Source organism: Poecilia formosa, unplaced genomic scaffold (genome assembly GCF_000485575.1).
Source record: "Poecilia formosa unplaced genomic scaffold, Poecilia_formosa-5.1.2 Scaffold230, whole genome shotgun sequence".
Taxonomy (NCBI): Eukaryota; Metazoa; Chordata; class Actinopteri; order Cyprinodontiformes; family Poeciliidae; genus Poecilia; species Poecilia formosa.
Genome location: NW_006800169.1, coordinates 555,742 through 577,655, shown reverse-complemented (window position 1 = coordinate 577,655; position 21,914 = coordinate 555,742). Strand labels below are relative to the sequence as shown.

Sequence of the window (21,914 nt, the reverse complement as noted above, 5' to 3'; positions counted from 1 at the left end):
AATAATTAGGAGATGAGCTACCGTGAACAGGTGTGGTTCATGAGTTCAGACATCGGCGGGGCCACCCCGATGGCTTGGCTATGACCTGAAGCGGGGCATAACGGCTGGATGAAGGTAGTTAGAACTTGGACGAATCATCTCCGCTCCCAGCTTAAATAAAAGTTCTCTAAATTCTTATCTGCGGTAATACCCGAGAATTGGAGTCTTTTCGGACCCGTGAGACGGAGAGCTGGTCAGTAGTCAGTCTGCTAGAGTGGGGAGGTGTTGAGGGCGTGGCTGAGTACTGAGAATTAACAAATTGGCGTCCCTGGGTGGGCGGCGACCTTTAGAAGAGGCGTAGTCCTAAGGAAGTGGGTGGGCTGTAGGAGAAGTGATCCGAGGCAACCTACTTAGAGAAGCAGCTCTACAGGAGTGGAGTTGTGGGTGACTGAAAGGCCTCAGTCACCACCCTCACAGTAACTGCACGACGTGTGGGTGAGGAGAGCTCACTGTGGACAGTGACCACGTCCAAACAGTGCAGCTAGTAGCCAAAATAGCTTGACCCCATCCCTGCTCTAAGGATCCTGGAGAGGCTTTGGGGTCAGGCAACTCGAGGACAAAGACAACATGGAGAATGAGGAGGACGACGCGCATTCGTACGTCCAGCAGATGGAAGCAATCCCACATGGAAGTGGCGAGCACGGGCCAGGAGGGCCGAACAGACAGACAAGTGTAGAATCATCCCTGTCCACATCCCTGATCCAGGCAGCTATGGTGAGAATAGTTCTGTATGGAGAAGGGTTCGACACATGGACTCAGCCGAACCAAAAAATGTTTTACAGTTACCACTTTGGGACCAATGAAGCCAACCATAAAAAACATCTGGAAGTAACGATGCTGGTACAAGACCATTACAGCTGCACACGTTACTTGTATGGCACCCGCCTTGTGGTGTACAAACACCCAGTGGAGGTAACAAAGAAAAGCGACACCAGGAAATGGCTGGAGTGGCTGGCCAACCTGCTAGAGAACTGGACGCTAGGTCGGATTACTGCAATCTACAGCCCGTCCGAGAAATACGACAGTGTGCTGAAACTGGCCGCGCGAGAAGCGGGGTTAGACGGGATCCTGGTGGACCCGAACGTCAGAAGCTCGTCCAGATACCAGGAGTTTGCAGATGTGATAGAGAGACTGAGAGCGTACAAAAGGACTAGGGAAGCCTATGACAAGCAACAAGCAACGTGGGTCGAGGATGCTAACAGCGTGGGCGAGGCTCCATCCCGCCGTGGCAGCAGAATTGCATCACCTGAGGGGAAGAAGAGTCCAACACCGGCAGAGCCAATATACATCTCTTCAGACTCCGGAGAGGACACGCAGGAGGAAGAACCTGAGGGGGGAGCAGCCTACGGTCCAGTGACAGCACAACTGGAAAAACTACGAGACTCAGCCAGCGGGCGACTGATGGATTTAGAAGAAACCCGCCATCAGCTCGAGGACATGAGCATATCCGAGGAATTTCTCGGGAAAGAAGATGAGGAGTATTCCCAGATAAAATTAAGGGACACAACCTTCCAACCAAGAACTTTCAGCACTGAGAAAAAAGTCTCCGCTCTCGGAGAGAGAGCATGGAGAAACGACCTCGACCTGAGGAACGCCGGCCTGGGGGACAAAGAGGAAGCCGCCTGGCCCAGAAAGTCAACCCAGAAATCTGGACTCAGGAAAATGGCCAAGGAGTTGGCCCCGATACCCCAGGACGCCTCTTCCATTGGAATGTTGGCGGGACCACGAGTTTACCAGGTGGCTTCGTACGTTCTTTAGTTCAGATAAATAATGTCCCTGGGACTTATTCCTAGTCNTGGTTTCCTAGCAGCTATTCTACCATGAAGGCCTAATTCACACAGTCTCCTCTTAACAGTTGTTGCAGAGATGTGTCTGCTGCTAGAACTCTGTGTGACATTGACCTAGTCTCTAATCTGAGCTGCTGTTAACCTGCGATTTCTGAGGCTGGTGACTTGGATGAACATATCCTCTGCAGCAGAGGTGACTCTTGGGTCTTCCTTTTCTGGGGCGGTCCTGATGTGAGCCAGTTTCTTTGTAGCGCTTGATGGTTTTTGCGACTGCACTTGGGGACTTTCAAAGTTTTCCCAATTTTTCGGACTGACTGACCTTCATTTCTTAAAGTAATGATGGCCACTTGTTTTTCTTTACTTAGCTGCTTTTGTCTTGCCATAATACAAATTCTAACACTCTATTCAGTATGACTATCAGCTGTGTGTCCACCTGACTTCTGCACAACGCAACTGGTGGTCCCAACCCCATTTATAAGGCAAGAAATCCCACTTATTAACCTGACAGGGCACACCTGTGAAGTGAAAACCATTTCAGGTGACTACCTCTTGAAACTCATCGAGACCACAGAGTGTGTGCAAAGCAGTAATCACAGCAAAAGGTTGCTACTTTGAAGAAAATAGAATATAAGGCGTATTTTCAGTTGTTTTACACTTTTTTGTTTAGTACATATTTCCACATGTTAATTCATAGTTTTGATGCCTTCAGTGTGAATCTACAATGTCAATAGTCATGAAAATAAAGGAAAGTCATTGAATGAGTAGGTGTGTCCAAACTTTTGGTGTGTACTGTACATGGGAACTTTGACACACTGCTATTGGAAGTATGTTTGGTATTATGTCATAATACCACCTAAAGACATTGGAAGGACTGCTTGGACAACTGGAACAGCTTCATTACCAGTTACTAGTAACAGGCTTTTGAAGAAAAATACTAGTTAAACATCATGTGGTACTCCTCAGCTATTTTTTTGTTATCTACATTTCTGTTTCTTGGGAAGGGGAGCACTTGCCTTTGGTTCCTTTCTCTTTTTTTTAAGGTTTTTTGTTGGCTCTTGTGGCCTTTATTTTGAAAGTAGTTTGACAAGAAAGAGGGTTATGAGAGAGGGGGAAGACATGTGTCAAATGTTGCCAGGCTGGGAATTGAACCTGTGACCTCTGGCATGAGGACTAAGGCCTCAATACATGGGTTGTGTTTTTGCCCCTGCGCCACCACAGCACCCCTGCCTTTGGTTCCTTTCTGGAATAATATCCAGCAGTATGCAGACAATGGACTTTCTTAGCCAGTGTTATGGTCAGGAAGGCCCTTGACTTGCACTACCACTACACACTATTGTGCAAGAGTGATTGATAACCATTTTAAGTTCTACATAACACATTCTTGGGCAATTGAGGAATTCAAGGCAGGAATTCTTTTTGCCTTTTCCACAACAACTGTGAAAACAGTTCAGTTTTCCATTTAAGGTAGGTGTAGCACTGCACTGTATATCCATTGTTCTTCTTAACATAAAACAGTCTATAGAGACTTAACCATTTTCTCCAGTTAGGAAAAAGTACACAAATGTTGCTGTCATTTGAAAAGTAATGCAGAGGCATTGATAGCAGTGGAAAATGTAGATTAACTGCAACTCATTTCTATTACAGTATTTACCAATATCGTGGCATAGTTTTCTTATATTGTTGAGACCTAGTAAACATCAGATCATTTTTGGTTAAACTCTGTGAAAATTTATCTTGGAATGACTATTTCAAGTTTCAGCCATCCCCAATTCCTACATGGTATGCCACACATTTGACAATGTACAGCTTTGGTGACAAAAGATTGCATGACAATGACTGTACCTACATCACATTAAGAGTTGTTCAACCTACTTGTAGTTATCTTATGACTTATGATCTCGTTGGGTGGTGACCACAGAGTCTTGAGCATTCCATAGCCTGAAACCCCTGGTCATCAATGGCAGCAAAACTTCTGCTGTAAATGTTGCGGTGCACTTTGCAATTGGCTTTCCTTTTCTGAGTTAGGTTGAAGCTTTAACTTGCTTACTTGATGATTCTATGCTGAGAGTGGTAGGTATGATAAAAGTTTGCAGTGTTTTCAGCTGTTTTTCACAGCCTACATATTGTGCCTCTTGTCCAAGGAATTTTCTTTAAGGTGCAGAGGGTACTGCCAGTACCCATGTGACTTTATGCGATCACCCTATATTGTGTGGGCCTGGCCTCACAATTGCAAGCTTTTAGGTTCTGTTTTTGCATTGTCAAAATTAAGTTATCAGTTACAGTAAATGTCTGCCTATTCGTGGTCGAGTATTCACAAATTTACGTATCTGCACATTTTTCTGGAACATGGCTCCAAATTGTTCACGGAAACTTGCCTACGGGTGGATTGTTTTGTAGAGCATATCTCAACTATTCAAAACAAAATGCTGCATGGAAAGCAACATTTTAGCACTGCACTACTGAGGCGTTATTGGCTGGCATTTGCACAGCACCCAATCCAGAAGCATGATTTGTTTTTCTTGTCACTGATTGTCTGTACCCCAAGAGCAGTGATTAGGAACACCATATCAGCTTTTGTGGTAGTGCCAAGACTGCTTCTACTGTGTATGTTAATGCCTATCATGGTATATGTTCTGTTTGAACCATTAAAATAGGCAGTCATAAGAGTTTCCAGGGGGACCTCGAGGATTTTAGCTATATTTAGCCATATTTTAGCTGTGTTAATGTGACTTTGTCTTCTGCTTATCCAAGATCAGGATGTGGTAACAGGTCCAAGAGGGAAACCCAGACATCCCTCTTACTGGGGACACTCTTTAGCTCACTCTTGGGGATCCCAAGCTATTCTTAGGTCAGATGGAAAATATAGTGCCTCTAGTGAGTTCTGGGTCTTTCCAGGGGTCTCTTCCTACCTCCAAGGGTTTTCGGATCATTTGAGCTTTGGTGACAAGCTCAAATTGTGTGTTATGTCACCATAAGACGCAATCTTATAATCTTAGCACTACTGCAGCATTTAATGTCCACAGTCATGCAGGGGTTATAGCCAATCAGTGGTAAGACAAATTAATAGTAGCCCTGGATTGGCTGCTTTGAAAATGTCAGCCAGTAGAGTATCAAGTAGCATTGCTTATAGAGATTTCAGCTTCCTAAATTGCATTTTCTTTTGAATATTTTTGTGGTACTCTACAAAAAATTTGTGGCATGGCAAATTTTCCACTAATAATTTGAACTTGCGCTCCATTAAAAAATAAAATCAATGGAAATGTGTATCTAATACCAAACCGCGAATAAATGGGGATCCACTGTAATTTTAATTTCTGTTCATTAAAAAAAAACTGACTGATTTGTTTCTTTTTGTATGCTTTCAAATGTTCACGAGTTTACCTGACATTCAAAAATGTATTTCATCTGTCTGTTGTTATTGTAATCTGAATAAGCTTTTCTTTTGTCTTCCAGGTCATGGCCATGGAGGTGTCATGTCTGACAGGTGTTGATGAAGATGAAAAAGATGCTGATTCTGAAATTCAGTCCCTCATGCTGCTGCAACCTGTGAAAATGGCGCAAGATTCGGCCTCTTGCACCGATTCTTTTGACACGCCATCTTTGCATCAAAACAATGTCCTAGATGTTCTGTCCAACTCGGATATGTTGTCTCCAATCGGTTTGGCGAATGGACCCTCTTTGCATCAGGCTACTCAAGCTCATGAACTTCACTGCATTACCTCCGAAAAAGACGAGGAAAAGAGCATCACCCAGCTAAAGACTGTGCAGGAAATCGACAGTCCTGGAATTTGGGGATTCGACACAGAATCAGCAGAGAATTCATTGGACGATTTCAGCAGTGCCAGTGACCTCAACTGGGACCCTCACAAAGAGTTTATGCAGTTTCTTTTGGAGAACCACAATGATTCCCCTGCAGAGGAGCCAAAAGAGGAAGTTGGTCTTGCCAACAGTCAAAGGAGAAGGAAGAGGAAGATGGACATGGTGGTAATGGTGGATCCTTCAGAAGATCTATACCCGGATCTAAGCCCCAAAACATCTGAGAAATCGTCTGATGCTGAAGGCTACGTAGACTCTGGTCATGTTAGAGACATCGCTAAACCACAGAAGCTGCCCACGCCACAGTCATCTACAGCAGATGTAGTACCTAAGTATCCAAACGGAACAGTAAAGGTCATTAAGCAAATTCTGTACAAAACACCTGCAAGAAGTTCACATGGGAATAACATAAATGATAAACATTCAACACTAAAAGGGCGGCTGAAAGTGAATTCTCAATCACAGGGGAGACCATTGCCGTTCCCTTGCTCAAAATGTAATCTGGTGTTCAAGAAGGAGCATCGCTTGTTTAATCATATGAAGTCTCACAATGACCCCCCCAGTTATCCAGCAAAACCCTTTATATGCAGAGAATGTGGCAAATGTTTCAAACAAAGCAATTCACTAATTGACCACATGTCCACCCATGAAAAGAAAACGAGACTCATGGAAGAAGAAAGAGATGCAATTGACAAGAAAAAAGAAGACGCAAAGTTATTCTGCCCTCAGTGTCCATTTGGTACAAGCTGCCCAGACTCTTTTGTTCAGCACGCAAAAACTCATGAAAAAGACAAAAGAAGGTTTAAATGTGACAAATGCAGTTACAGAACCGTGACTGACCACGATCTTAGGAGACATAGCGTTATGCACCACACGGTTATTAGAGTTAGAAAAAGAGTGCGGAGGGATGATAATGATATGTACCCTTGCGAAATTTGTTCCTATAAAGCTTTTGGCAAGCAAGTTTTTGTGAATCACTTAATCCTTCGTCATCAAATGTCTTTTGAGGAATACACAAGAGCACAGAAAGAGGAGACAAATGCACAACAGTCCAGGGACCGCAAGTCACCTGGGCGTAAAACTCAATTCGAAGATGCAGAGTTTACGTCAAAAATATCAGTTGAAGACGTACCCGACGAGTCCAGTGGAATTTCTGACCTGTTCAAAAATAGCAAGTTTAGGCGAGATCCCAAGTCTCAGTTGACAGAATCAAAGCTTGACAAATCGATTAACGTTCTCTTGTCTCGTCAGAACCATAGAAAGACAGGCGACGAGCAAAGGGATGAAAGCAATAACTCTAGCACAAATGATTATTATTCCAAAAAGGACAAAGACTGTTGTGACGAGTCACAAGAAATGACGTCGGTCAAGGTTGAAGAGCCTGCTGGACCACAACATAGTCCTAACTTTAACCTGGAGCACTCACCAGTCAAAAAGTCTCAGTCTAAACGAAAAATGTCCACCCCATATCGCAACACCTCCGACCAAGACTCATGTTTCATTTTACCAAAACCTTCGCCTAGTCCTAAGAAAGTTAGCTCAGAAGATGCGTCAGACCATGATGAAAAGGACATTTTCCCAGTCAAAGAGTCCGAAGCCAACGGTAATCATTTTAGCGATGTGATCAAAAAAGAAAAGAAACACATAATATACACATACAGTAGGAGGATGTCCATGAGAGGTGCTCTACAGGCGTCGAAAAAGCTGTTTGAGAAAATCAAGACTGAAGAACAGGAACAGAATGAGGTTGAAATCAAAGAAGAATGCATTGAAACCGAGGTATTTCAAGAAACATTTGAGGCCCACCAAATCCCATTGGGGGAATCCCCCTCAGACGATTTGTCAGAGGCAGAAATGGACACCAAGAAGTGTCCGTACTGCCCTGCTGTTTTTGAGTCAGGAATTGGACTGTCCAATCATGTGCGTGGACATCTTCACAGGGTTAGAGTGAGCTATGATTCACAGCATGGTGGGTCTCCACAGGAGGTTGGTTATCAGAACAAAAGACCACGAATCCGGCGGAAGAATTCAACATTACAGCGACTGAAAAAAGGTATTATTTGTGCATGTCTTTTTATTTAAAAAAAAAAATGAAGTCAAACAGTTTGTTATAACAATGTTAAACAAGTAAATGTGAAATAACCACACTTTGAGCAGCAGTAAGAGAGACATAGTGAGAAGAAAAGAAGAAAATATTGAGCGAAAAGGCAAAGACGGATGGTTTGATTTCATATTTAGTGGAATTTTGCAATAATTTGCTGTCAACAAGGTGTACTTTCATGTGAAAGCTAGTGATAAACTTGGATAAATTAAAAGAAAAAAGAACTCTGCTGTGTTTATTTCTTGACTGACCTCCAACTGCTCAGTCAAGAATGTTGGGGTCTTATCCTGAGAAGAAATGAATCTTACACTTTACCAAAACCTAGCTCTGTTGGGAGCAGCTAGCATGTCTACCAACAGAAAAAAGTGACTTGACATCATCATTTCCTGTAAACAAATAAAGTTCAGTTTTTGTGGTTATGTTTTATTCCTGCATTTGGATGTGCGATGAATGTCCCTGGTCACATATTTTTAAAGGTTTTATTGGCGGGAGTAGCCTTTATTTGAAAGAGTTCAGAAAGGAACGTGGGTGATGAAAGAGGGGAAAGACAGGCGGCAAATGTCACCAGGCAGGGATTCGAACCTGTCCTCAACGCGGCCCACAGTCGCTTCATGTGGGCTATGCTTTGCCCCTGTGCCTCCACAGCATCCCTGGTCACCATTTGTTTAGTTTTCTACGCAGGCCACAGAGTTTATACTAAATTATTTCATGCATTTCTTTCCAGCTTAAGGAGTAACTGTAATGAAGGAATTCCACCGTCTTGGATTGTCATCATAGATGGGTTATGCTATCTTTGATGAGCCATGATTAATGACAATATTCAAAGCTGTCTTGGTGGTGCAGGTGGAAAAGCCAATGAATAATTCTATCATCAGTCAATACGAGACTGGATTCAACTGGGGTCTGAAGAAAACATTGTGTTCTTGTGGAATCATTAAGGCTTTCTCTAGCTAGCACAGCCATTTTTTTCTCTCCAGAAAGTTACCTAGAACTCACATGTCATAGTCAAAGTCTTACTTTGTTATAGTGCATCTGTAGTAAATGCTAAATTTCTATTCTTAGCACATGCTAGTAGTAGTATCCAAGCCATAACATTAAAATAATGTTTTCACTTTTACCTTCTTTTCTCCCTACAGCACTACAGGAAGATTCAGATTCCGAAACTGTGAGGACCATTCACTCTTGTCCATTATGTGGGGACTCATTTGACAACAGAACTGGACAGTCCAACCACATACGAGGTCATCTGAAAAAGCTCGGAAGGAACTTTTCTACAAAGACCAAATCCCCATTAATTTTACTCCGTGAGCTGATGCGCGACAAGAAGGAGTGCCAGCGGGCCTTTCAGATTCTGGGAAAAAGACGAAACCATTTCCAGTACGGTGCTTTGCCAAAGCTGCCCATCGTCAATCGCTTCGCCTCTTCTCAGATGGGATTCCCAAAAAGTCACTCGGTTCCAAACCATTGCACTGATGCCAAACCACTGATGCCCTTTTCTTTAGCAGAGGGCAAATCTGAAAGCGGGCAACTAGAAAAGCTGGATGTTAAGACGTCCCTCTCAGGCACGACCGCCCTGATTGGGATCCTGAAAAAGAGGAAGTGTCAGGAAGATGCAAGACAAAAGGGATCCTCTCAGATGTCAAGAAACGGTTTACCAGTTTCGTCGAATCCTGAGGAAAGTTCAGGATCAAAAGTTGTGTCTTCACTGCCAAACTCAGTACCTGGTGGTAAGTAACTCAAACAGAAGTAAATGGGTTAGAGGGAAAATGAATTTATCCTTATTCAAAATGTATTATTGTAGAAGAAAAGATTTGTTAGCGATATTACCACCATTGATTATTTTTGTTGAAGTAAGGCGTCATCAACATACAGGAGCAGTTTCCTGAACACTGATCATCAGAATGGGATCAAAACATCTTTATATTCCAATCGAAATGTATTTATTTAAAAGGGACATGCACATTAATGGATATTAGTAACGCGTGATGTAAATATGCTGACTTTAGCAAGACCGCTAATTTTCATCTGCTCTCCATTAGCAGATAACCCAAGTAAATGGGTTAAAGAGAGTAAAATCTCCCATGTTTAATAATTAGCACAATACAGGTAATACGTTAATCCAGTTCAAATCTGTATCCATGTTATTCACAAAGCACATTTAAATGAATGTTTAGCCAAAGCGTTGTTACAATACCGAAATAGATCAAAGACACAAATAAATGTAAACAATGAAAGCTAAATGAAATGTTCCACAGACTGTAGTAAAATAGAAACAAACAAATCATGTCACTCTTCAAAAGCCACTGAAATTAGTGTTTTTAAGGGAGACTTGAAAACATCAAGAGAAGAAGCCTGTTTAATATGTAATGGCAGCTTGTTTTTGTAGTTTTGGAGCTTCAGCCTAGTTTAAACCACCAGAAGCTGATCTTAGGGCCTGTGGTGAAACATAAGGCTGAAGCAGGTCAGAGAGGCACAGAGGAGCTCTGATCACCACGTATGTTAAAGTGTCATGTTCACAAAGGGGATAAATCAGATCAATATGTCCTTATATGGAAGCGTCTAAATAGAAAATAGCACAGAGATTAATAAAAAAAACAAAAATTCTCAACATTTGAAACAACAAAAAACAAATTTACTAGCATGATTTCTTTATTAGTCTGACCCGCTTTAGCTGGGGGAAGGGAGAGGTTATATTACACCACCTGGAAGTCGTAAAAGGATCTTTTTTTCTTTTTTTTTTCAAACCTGAAAACAGAATATAAAATAACTTTTACATTCAGTTGTAACGTTACAAATTGCCCCAAACAAATCAAGAATGCTCAGAATTATTCCAGATATCTCAAGCTCGATTGTTTATTGTTTATTCAAGTCTAAAACAATACAGAAAGTTGGACACAGAAATTTGAAAAATGTAAAAACAAATTAAATCAAGTTCAAACATTATAACCTCTGTGTTCTACCAGAAATACAGACGACTCTACTGCAGGTCATTTCATTTAATCAGACCAGCAGTGGGAAAATGCTCAGCTTATGTAACAACTGCATCAAATGCTTGGAGATCTGCAAGGACACAGACCAGGTTCTCCACTGACCAGAGGAGTCAGCCTCCAAAAAAAAAAACAACACATTGAAATGGTCAATTTTAGTGTGGTGGGTTTCAAATTAAAAGCACTGTTAAATAGCAGATGGTTTGTTTCCAGTGATTCTCATGCATCACTGCCCACTGAAGTGTAAAACACACACCGCCCTTTATTCAACCAAACTGGTGCTTGTTAGCGGCTGTGCTGGTTGCTGAGGGACCGAGGGAAGAAGTTTGAATCTTTTTTTTTTTTTTTTTTTTCTTCCAGGCTTTCAGTCTGATCTCGGGTCAAATCTATCAGGCTGTCAAAGGAAAACCACTACATTAAATTTACCAGAGACGGTAAAGAATAAACAAAAGTAAAAGAGGATTTGGAGAATTTAGACTCGTTTGCCAAGTTTTCCTGAACAAATGATCCTGAAGCCAGGCACTTCTTTTTTAATAAACATGCACTGTTCTACAGGCAACCGTCAAGTCAAAGGCAATAACACTTTAACTGTCCTTAAAAATGTTTGTATGAACTGCTATTAATATTTTGAATTGAGAGGGATTGAAGCTGAGGTGTGCAACTTTTGTAACTTTTTTCTTTTTTTTTTTTTTTACATATTTGTTAAAACTATCAGCATTTTGTGATGATATGAGACAGATAAACTGTGAAAAAAAATCTATCTCAGTGCTAAGACCCTCCTCCTGGCTGTGATTGGTTGTGTCTGACCAAGCGAAGTATTTATGAAGTTAACACATGGAGAAGGCCGAGGAGCTGAATTTTTTTTTTTACAGATTATTTGTCTCACACTATCCTATCACACAAAATGGTGATAAATTTAGCAAATATTAAAAAAATAAAAGTTATGTGCCATAGCTTTAAGTGTCAGACATCCACTTTTGACTTGATTCCCTTTGACTATACCAGATATTCACTGCTCAACCATTTCAATTCCCTCCCTACAGTGGCCATGGAGAACCAACAAATGGACTATAATTTCACTTTTAAATCATAAAGTGTTGTAAAGTGTTAAATACTGATGATTTTGCCTTTTCTTTCTTAAACCAATTAATTGAACTTATTTTCTACTACACTACAGTACGGCATCGTCAGCATAAAGTAGTAGAATGAGATGGAAACCTCCACAAACCATGTTTTAAAAATGTTCAACAATGTTTTGCTTGTCATCTGTGTCTTTTTACAGAAAAGGGTGAATTCAATAGGAAAGTGTGCATCCACTGTAATGCAACTTTCCACAGTGGAGTTAGCCTGTCCAATCACCTTCGGGCTTTTGCAAAAAGACAACAGATTGCCTTACTGGAAGGGACCAGTAAGTTCAGCTTTAAACATGACTCATTTACATTTCTAACTAACTTATTGTGTGTCCACCTCACACAACAAGTCATCTTTGCACATTTTGAATGTATCTGTATTTGATCCATACTGCCTCACCCCAACAATGTTTAAAGATAGCATACACCACATACTCAGCAATATCAGTTTTTAAATACTTTTAGCTGTTTTTTATTTTATTTTTTTAGAAAACAGCGGTGGTGGATTCTAAAACGCTAATCATAAACATTAGTTCCGCTAATGCTAAAGTGCTACACCATGGTGGCATTTAGCTGAACCTTACATTAAAATGGTAACCTCAATTCAAGGTATATCTTCCTTTGAAAGACTACGACCCTTGAAGAATTCTTACCAACACAGATGTAAAACTCTTTTCAACTGAAAGTTTACAAAACAGCCAAGTAAATTGGCACTTTAGAATTTGTTTAATTTAGAAAAACCTCAGCCGCTAAAGTTAGCAGAAGCGCTAAACAAAAAAGAAAAATTGCAGAACTGGAAAACAGAGTTCACTTTTAATCGAGGAGAGAGTCCCACGGTTCAGATTTTTTTTACCTTCATTTTTCAATTTGACATGACACATCCATGTTTTATAGATGAAATTACCCCAGAGCCATACAGTTTTAAAGGTTCTGTGAAGAATGTCTTCTTGAAGTCAGAACCAGCATGTTACAAAACTCTAAAGTAAAAGAGAACCAGTCTAGCCAGACTAGAAGTGGTGTGACAACAACTGAGGCAACTTTGGTTGACTCGACGTGAAGCTCAGCAGCAGTGTTATGAACAACCTGCGAGTATTTTGGACCTTAACTTTGCATTATTTCCAAAGTGGCAAAAACAGGAGCCACCCAAAGATTGGGCCTGACTGTCTAACTTTAAACAAAGTTTAAGTAAATGTTCTTAATAGAAGATTTAAATGGCGTCACATTTCTGCCAAAAATCCAGAGGAGCAGATTAAGCAATCACAGTAGTGCATATCGTCACCTTCATAAAGTAATAACATTTTTTGCCCTTAAGATCTTTTAGAAAGAACAAGGGGATTTTTTTTTTGTTGCTAAAATCACTTGTAAAAAATAATAAAAAAAATAGATAAAAATGGCTGAGACCATTGTTGTAGAAAGGTGACACTATATTAATTGAGAACACTCACCATCCTGAAACAAGGAAGCAGGAGAGATCCAGACAGAGATCTGTGAGCAAACAATGTGTGAAATGTGTGTATCAAAGCTCCACCATCGACTGATTATTATAGTGTTCATTCATAGCAAGGCTGCGCTGTAATCTGACCCATCACTCTGTGGGTTTAACTGGAATTCTCGTCTTGCAGCAATTCAGTGTAAAGCGGTCAGGACGCGTTCAAGGCCCGGTTTGAAGAAGAAGACACTGCCCTTAGCCCAGAGTCCAGAGGAGATGTACAGGCTCACCTGCAGGCAAGTTTGTTCTGCCTTTTCAAAAGCTCTGCTGTATGACGGCATATTGGGGCCATTGCTGATGGAAAAGGGGAAAAAAACAACAACTCCGTAAATAATTTCTGAGCTCCTAAAGTCAAAAATTTTGCAAGATGAAACAGAAATTCTGAGATAAAGCTCAGAAATATACCTGTATTTTTCTAGAAAATTTCATAGATCTCAGTGTTCTTGTTTTTTAAAGCTAATTTTTTAATTTTCAGAGCTCAGAAATGTCCCCTTTTTCTAGGAAATTTCTGAGATTAGTCTAAATGTTTCAGAGGTTTGTTCTAATACATTTTTGACTCTTGGAACTCAGAAGTTTACTTTTTTTTAGGTGATTTCTGAGATCTCAAACTTTCCTTGTTTTTATTGCACATTTTCAACTTTCGGAGTTCATAACTTTAGTTTTTTTTTAGAACAGATTCTTGTAGCGTCATTTTGTAGTTCAGAAATGTCTGGGTTTTATGTAGAAAATTTCTGAGATCTTGTTTTTTCTAGAAAAACTCAGATGAAGTTGAAAATGTATTAGTTATTGTAGAGGAGAAATCTACTTCTCTTTTGTTTGCTATCTACAATGACCTCAGCTCTCCTCCATGCTCTTGGACGTTAAGCTGTTTTCTTGGAGTAAAGAGGAATTCACCTTCTGTTCCTCTCCAAAGGTTCTGTGACCTCGTCTTCCAGGGTCCGTTGTCAGTCCAGGAGGACTGGATCAAACATTTACAGAGACACATTATGAACACTGGTGTCCCTCGCACTGGGCTCGGCATGGCTGAGGTCACCTCGCTGTCCACAAACCCCCCCACCCTGAAGACGGACGAAGACGGCTCTTCGCCGGTCGCCAACGCTGCCTCATGAGGCCAAAGGGGACCTTTTTCTAGATTTCACTAGATTGTATGTACGTGTACATTGGATGTTTGTTCACTTACTTTTGTTTTTAAAGTCAATGAAATAATGGCCAAAAGGACAACGCAGCCCCAATGTTTTAGACATTGCGCCTGTTTGAACATTTTGGACAGATGAGAAAATATTATTTTGGAATATTGTTACCTTCGTCTCTTTTTACATGGTCCATTTATGAGGAATTAAATTCCAAATGGATAAGACTCCTATTATTTTATGCAGTAATGTAGTGTTGGATCCATTTCTAAAGAAGACAACTTATACCTCAGACTTTTCATGGTTTTAGTCCGTTTTAGTCCAGATCCGGGAGCCGTCGTTGGTCCTCTTAGAAAACACATTTTTCTTTTTCGCGTCTCAACAAGACCCAGTAAACACACTCTTATCAGGCCAGAGTTTAGAGCGATGACACTTTTTTTTTTACTTCAAGAGCAACAAAAAAAAAAAGAGAGAGAAAAGAAAGTCTGCAACCTTTTATAATACAAATAAAGTGTTTTATAAAATTTCAGTAACTGCATTGTTTTTAACTAAATACAATAAAATCTGAAAGTAGGTGAGAAAAAAACGCCCTAATGCGCACAAACCACGCAGTTCATGCCCTTCCTTCATGTTACCTATATTTAATGTTTCAATATACTGTTTTGAAATAATTTAATTTGAAATGTACTATATCACAGATACAATGCGTAAACATTTGTGTTGTTCTAAATAATGATAATAAAAAAAAAAACAGGAAAACTAACTGATGACTTTTTCTAATAATTTCTGTTATGAATAAAGAAAATGTAGAAAAATGACAGTATTTTATTGAGATTATGACATGTGGAAGTGATATTGATGAGATGACGTTCTGTGGAGTTGAGTGTTCTTCAGCTGAGGAGATCCTTAACCATGGAGTGATTTCATTCAAACGGGCAGGCTCCCTGAAACAACACCAACAGTTCAGTTGTTAGATTTAGTACAGTATTGATGACATGAACGTCATTATGTGTCTGTGATCCATACAGGACCCTTCAAACAAGCTGCTGAGTTTCATCACAGCTGAATAAACTGAAACATACTTCAGACTTATTCTTTTATCCCATAAAACATTTATGTTCTGACACTTTGCAATGTTAAGGCTAAGGAGATCTACTGTATATTATTAAAGACTAATAAATTAAGAAGTTTCTTATTTTTACTCGAGGGTAAAAAAAAATAATTACAATCTAAAAACTACATTTTTCAGATTGGGGGTGCATGTGTGCTAGCTTTCTATATCCTTGTGGGGACCTGTTTCTGTCTACAATGTGGGGTTGTGGGGACCAAAGCTCCTTATGGGGACATTTTCTTGGTCCCCATGAGGGGAAATACTGTCTTTGGATTAGGGGTTTGGTATGTGATGTTACGGTTCGGGTTAGGCTGTAGAAAATGAATCTAAGTCAATGTAAAGTCCCCACAAGACATGAAAACACAACTGTGTGTCTATCATGGGGAGGGGGCTGCTCTGTGAGGCAGAAGCCAGGAAACTTCAGCTCTGAGGAGGAGCTGCACCTTGAAGGCGGAGCTATGTCCACCTGGGCATTTTGCACAGCTGAATGGTTGCCAAGGAGATTAAAGGATTTCTCAAACATGTATGAAAGAATCAAGGCAACACTCCAGGTATTTTTTTGATGAGGGAATAATAATGTAAGATAAGGTAAAACTCAAAAGTCAATTTTACATATATTTTATAAATATTTTCAATTCTACCCCTCTAATAAGCTGGGCTGGTCTAAATACCTTTAGGAAGAGTTCAAACTGCGGCTGCAGCTTCTTGAGCATGGCTTCTGCTTTGCTGAGGCAGGAAAGTCTCTGCTGAACTTCAAACCCCTGATGGGAAACAAAATAATCAGCCAGTGGAAAACCTTGGAGACGTTGAAACCAGCTGGTGTTGCTGGATGTGTCGGCAGGGGCTGGTCAGTCAGTAGCCTCACCTTGGTGTTGGTCAGGTGTTCCAGTGAGGAGACGTGGGCCTGCACTTCGGCTGCAGATGTGGACACGTGAACCTTACAGGCCGCACAGTGAAGCATTTCCACCTTGGTCATGTGGTGGTTCTCCTGCAGACCTGGGGACGCCAACAACCACAACCAGATGGAGTAAGAGCGGGCCAGCCAGGTCTCATTCCCGACAGCAGTAACATGTTTACCTGGAAGTGCTTCTTCCTCTACGGCTCGGCTACAGTGCTGGCTTTTGTACACCATGATTTCCTATTGGGAGAAAAATACCTCCTACTAATCAGATTTTGTTTTTATTTTTATTTAAGACAGATATTTTGAAACTAGGGTTATTTAACATGAGGATACATGGATGTTCTCTCACCTGTAGAAATGCTATTGCCATATCGTCGTAGCTGCTGCTGCGCTGGATGTGCTCCAGAGTGTCCCAGTGGGTTCGGCTGTCCAGATGTTCCTCCAGCTCCTGAGCGTTGGACAGCTCTACGTCACAGAGGTCACAGGTGATGGGACACCTGGAACACACATGTTAAACCAAACACACCCTCACAGAAATTCAGGTAAAAAAATCAGCAAATTTTGGCACTAATGCATAATTGTAAGTTTATTGAAAATTTCAAGCAAAAAATAAATTAATAAAAAAAACAGTCAGACCCATTGGGGTTTAACTCTCCCGTGGTCTTAAGAGACAGGTCCACTGGACCCAGAAAGCTTTTGTGTGGGGGCTCAGAGTACGAGGTTTGTTCTGTGTGTGTGGTTTCGGGAACTGACGGTCTAAAGGGAAAACCTCCCGCCTCACTACTGGGACATTTGCCGTGCTCCTCCTGAGCATTCAGGGTAAACTGATTCTAATCCCACTTGCAGGTAGCAGTATTTCTCACTTCTACTCCGTCTTACTTAATGTCAATCTATAGTCTGTGATTAATATGGAAAGTAACAAAAATTGAGCTATTTAAAAGGGCAGCATTATGTATTTTCTAGGCGTATATTGCCATTTTATAGTGCAGTGAATTAAGTTAACTTCAGTTGTTAAAAACTGTATATATTAACAAAATTTCACTTTGTTATTTAATACTTGAAATTGGGCTTCTGTCTCTTTAAAAACTCCTGCTCTTTCTCAAGCTCTGCCTTCAGGTCATCACAACATGACTCCTCTATTAACCCTTTAACAATGTTTTTACCGGTGTTACACTGGGAAGTAGCTCTGTATAATGAGCCCAGCAGGTGTTTGCTAATGGCTGCTGTCTAGTCTGAAGGAGCCAAGTGTGGGAGTCATGGGGGAGGGCATGAAGCTTGGAAACTGCGGCTCAGAGAGGAGCTGCGACTCGAAGAGTTTTAAATAAAACCCACTGCACGTCCAGAGCAATCTGACTAGGGACTACAACTCATCTGAATACAACCTAATCTCAGCACTCTTTCTCAGCCAGCTGTTCCTCTTCTGGAGGTTTTCTGGTCAGAAGAAACCAAACCAGAACTTTTTGGTCCACATAGAAACAGGCTGCGTGTGGCAGAATGCTTAGGGAGGGTTTATGGACAGATCCAGGATGAAATGGTGGTGGTCTGCCTTTGAGCAGAACAATAATTTCCATTACCACCTCCAAGTGTTTAAATGGCCCAGTCAAAGTCCAGAACTAAAACCAGTTGAGAATCCAAGATGTTTTCCAACTCTATGACTGAGCCTGAGTTATTTCACAAAGACCAAGGAGGAAAAGTTCAAATCTATTGATGTGCAAAAGTGACCTGCAACTGGAGCAAACAGAACACTTAATTTGTGAAAAGAAAAAATCTAAACCATTAAGCTTCTTCAACTCCAGTATAACAGGCCAGGGGTCTGCAACCTGAGGCTGCAGAGCCACAAATGGTTCTTTGGACCTTCCATGGATGCACAATAGAAATCTAAATTTTTAGATCTATTTTTTGTCTTTAGATTGAAAACACTTTAAGAAGAAAATGCATCTTTTCTTTTTACTATTTCACAAAGTTTCGCATTTTTCTTTATTTCCCCAACATGAAAATAGAAATAAGACAGCAACTCTTTAAAAATGATAACAAAATTCAATTCTTATAGTAGATACTTACCATTTTTTCCAACAGACCCTGGTTAAAGGCATACTGTTGTAGGTCTAACATATGATATTCCAATCAGATGAATGGAGGTTTGTGTGGTAGTTTTTTTGTTTTTGTTTTTGTTTTTTTTTTTGTGTTTTGGGTAGTTTTAGAGCAAACAGCTTCAATGATGACATGAACCTGCCTGGTGCTTACTTGTTCAGTTTAGCATTTTCCTCTTTAGTCCTGATGAGCTTCGGAGGAGGCGCTTCTTGGTCCAGTCCTGTTCAAACACAAACACAAAAAGTCATTACAAGCAATAACGTTTTTTGTTTTTTTTATTAAGGATGCAATTAATTATTTTAGTAGTTATTCAATTATTGTGAGAATCAGGTAAAAAGATTAACATATTCTGATGTTTTTCATCAAACAATGCAAACAATTTATTCCCTTTTATGAAAAGGAAAATCAAAAAATTTTTTGTCTAAAATGCAACAACAGCATTTTGGGGGGAACTATTCCTCATTTGTAATAAAAACTGCGTCTGCAGCCAAATAAATCCTTCTAACATCAACATGGTATTTCTGCTTGACTTAACATCAGCACAGTGTAGTGATTCATTTTGGATCAACTGATAATTGGATATTAATAGGTGCTTAATAAGAGATGTTTTCTTTTACAGAACGAACTATGATAGGCTGAAACTCTGGCACTTGCAGAATAAGAATTTTTTTAATCTTAAATGCAAAATGTAAACATTTTTCTACTGTTTAGGCTGAATTGCTGATCTGTGTTGTTCTTTGAGCAAATGGCCTTTTTTGAGTCTGTAGCAATTAATTGATTAACAAACTAGTTGATTATTTCAAAAATTGATTCGAATCATGTCAGCTTTATTTTTCATATAATTATTTTTGGACTCATGTGCAAAGAGCTAACGAGTTCACCTCTTTCTACATATCCCAGCTGTTGATGGTCTCGCTTTAACCGAGATGGAGACACCCTGAGGGGGGCGGCCATCTACAGAGAGAGAAAAGACCAACTTGTTATTACAGCAAGAAACACACACTCTTTAGGGTAAGAATAAATGTTTATATTTAAAAAAAAGAGCACGAACAAAAAAAACATGCTCTGTGAAACTTTTAGAAAACGTTAAGCGCTACCTCTCTTGGATAATCAGGAAGAGGTTTCCTCTCCCCTCCGCTGGTCCTCAGTCCCCTGAAGGATTCGGGAATAGTCTGGGAGGAGGAGCCATGACTCAGTCTGTCAGGACTGTGGATTCTTGCCTCCAAGTGTCCATTTGGGAATTCATAACCCGGACGGTCCAGTAGTTTACTGTCTGGGCTGTAAGCCCGGCTTTTAGCCAGAACATGCCCTGGACTCAGATCTCGGCTGTCTGTGGGTCTGGCTGTCTGTGGAGCCATCCGTCTTTCAAGCGGACGGTTCGCCACTGTTGACGACTCCCAGCGCCTGGCATCTCTATCTGGAGACGGGCGCTTGCATCTCTGGCTGCTGTCCTGAACAGCAAGGGGCAGCTGTGGCATCTCAGGCTCAGAGTCTGACGACAGAGGGTCGTTGGGGTCATACAGCTCAGTCCTACGAGTAACAGGAGGAGAAACTGTGAGAATAGCTTCTAGGAGCAACCCAATTTTAACCACCAGGTGAAACAAAATGGATGCTGTGATGCAACGATTGAGGCACAGAAGACTCGCCTTGGAAAAACATTCAACACAATTTGAACGAGTACTGCTCTCCTCACCTCGTTTCAGAACTTGGACTTTTGTCCTCAGATTTCTCATTCTGTTTGTCGATCGGCTGGAAGGAGGATTTCCATTTGTCAACAGAAGCATCTGCTGCAAAATGCCAAACAAACCTTAAAAAAGCTATTCTATAAAAACTGTCATGTGTAACTTCTTTTCTAGTCCTGCTGTAAAGCTAGCAATGACATCGAGGCTGCTTTTCATGCTGTGAATTACAGCAGGACTAGGTCTATATCTGTATCTTCAAATATATGTGAACACTTTTGCATTAAAAAGAAATTAAATGAGTAAGTTGACGTTTCACTTTTTTATTATTATTATTATTTTTTTAAATCATAAGAGGTGTTGCCTTATGGGAAAAAAAATATTTTCTCCTTTATGTCTCATCATTATCCCCCAACCTTATATTTTGAATGGCCTAGGCTGGGTGTCCTAAACCTTTTAAATGTTAAAATGTGTATGCATTTGAATTTACTTAAAAATAATAATTTCTCAAACATAAGAATATATGAGATAACAGCCATGATCATGTTTATTTTGGTTTAACACTAACCTAATGACCGGAAAGAGTCTGAATGTACCAAGCATTACCTTCAACTTTTTGGGGCTGCGTCTTAGAAGCCATGTCCGGTGTTCCTGAAATTCGCTTCATAGCTTCTATAAAATGCTGGGGGACTCTGGAAAAGGACAGTAAACACATAAGACTGACCCTCAGGGTGCTAGGCAGAAATAACCTAACTGAAATAGGGACGGAAGCTAAGCTAGCGGGGCTAGTTTTAATTTAGCTGTACAGCAAAACAAAAGAACAAAAATGGTTAAGGAGAACCGTTTATTCTGAGCCTTACAACAAGCACCCAGCACTGATATGAAGTAAAAAAATGCTGGGGGCTGGAGGGAAAAGGCCAGTGTTTACAGGAAAAGAAAGCTCGCACCCATTAGCCAGTTAGCTAAACAAATCCCAGAAGACTGAACAGAGCTAATAGTTTGCAAACCTTGGAGCTGGAGCCGGTTTGAACCCCAACGCTGGTGGTGGAAACCTAACGGGTTCAAACGGTTTTTTCTGCATGCGTCTCATTATTCCTGTAAAAAGAAATTCTCGGTGTGTTTTATCAGAAAAGGGTGTCTATGAAATAAGTCTCGCTCACTAATAAACTGCTGTTTTACCGCATAGTCACCGACAGGTGGCTGCAAAACCCAAGCTTGATTCTGTGCCGTGCAAATCACAACCAGACAATCTGTACCGGTGGTTGTGGAGTGACCTCAGACTAAACGCCAGGGGAAATTTCTAAAACAAATCCAACCACAAGAAGAATAGAATAGAATAGAATAGAATAGAATAGAATAGAATAGAATAGAATAGAATAGTAAGGCACAACAAACTGTTCCACAAAACAAGAAACAAAAAAACACCAGCACACTATATATGAAAATGTAAAAAAAATATGTAAGAAAGATGTACCCGTTTACAGTTCTGAAAGGGAATAGGTTAGTAATAGTGGTGTTGGGGGAGACAGCAGTCAAAAGAGCCAAAAGGTACTTTGAATCTGACAAATGAGACTCATCAGGATTTAATTTATTGACTGTATATAAAGTATGTGGTTTCTCTTAAACTTGTCCTTTATCAAAAATATTAGTAGG

At 40.5% G+C, this 21,914-nt stretch overlaps 2 protein-coding genes across 4 annotated transcripts in view; one reads left to right on the top strand and one right to left on the bottom strand.

The window, feature by feature from the left end:
- Positions 1–14,936, top strand: part of znf644a (zinc finger protein 644a) — a 24,743-nt gene extending 9,807 nt beyond the window's left edge. The window contains exons 2-6 of one of the 2 annotated variants that reach the window (XM_007568733.2): positions 5,280–7,695; positions 8,880–9,470; positions 12,013–12,138; positions 13,483–13,585; positions 14,263–14,936. In XM_007568733.2, the coding sequence (XP_007568795.1) occupies positions 5,280–7,695; positions 8,880–9,470; positions 12,013–12,138; positions 13,483–13,585; positions 14,263–14,458 (3,432 nt within the window). In that variant the 3' untranslated portion in view covers positions 14,459–14,936. The remainder of the gene's footprint in view (positions 1–5,279; positions 7,696–8,879; positions 9,471–12,012; positions 12,139–13,482; positions 13,586–14,262) is intronic. The other variant, XM_007568734.2, reaches the window with a different exon arrangement.
- A 350-nt stretch (positions 14,937–15,286) lies between these two features.
- LOC103149523 (uncharacterized) lies at positions 15,287–21,531 on the bottom strand. Of its 2 annotated transcripts, XM_007568730.2 has the most exons (12): positions 21,441–21,531; positions 21,269–21,356; positions 20,868–20,953; positions 20,276–20,369; positions 19,680–20,112; positions 19,464–19,536; positions 18,736–18,802; positions 16,841–16,988; positions 16,668–16,728; positions 16,456–16,586; positions 16,262–16,351; positions 15,287–15,423 (listed from the first exon to the last, which is right to left on the bottom strand). In XM_007568730.2, the coding sequence occupies exons 2-12, from the start codon at positions 21,349–21,351 to the stop codon at positions 15,403–15,405; spliced, it is 1,287 nt and encodes a 428-aa protein (XP_007568792.1). In that variant the 5' UTR covers positions 21,352–21,356; positions 21,441–21,531; the 3' UTR covers positions 15,287–15,402. The 2 variants fall into 2 exon arrangements, with proteins under 2 accessions (XP_007568792.1, XP_007568793.1); XM_007568731.2 differs by lacking the exon at positions 21,441–21,531 and having other exon boundaries at positions 20,276–20,366; positions 21,269–21,434.
- Positions 21,532–21,914: the final 383 nt, after the last annotated feature.

Coding starts and splice junctions, on each gene's coding strand:
- LOC103149523 (XM_007568730.2), bottom strand. CDS start 21,351: ATGAGACGCATGCAGAAAAAACCGTTTGAACCCGTTAGGTTTCCACCA. Junction 19,537..19,679: donor TTCCTGATTATCCAAGAGAG/GTAGCGCTTAAC, acceptor CTCTCTCTGTAG/ATGGCCGCCCCCCTCAGGGT. Junction 16,352..16,455: donor AACACCTGACCAACACCAAG/GTGAGGCTACTG, acceptor GTTTCCCATCAG/GGGTTTGAAGTTCAGCAGAG.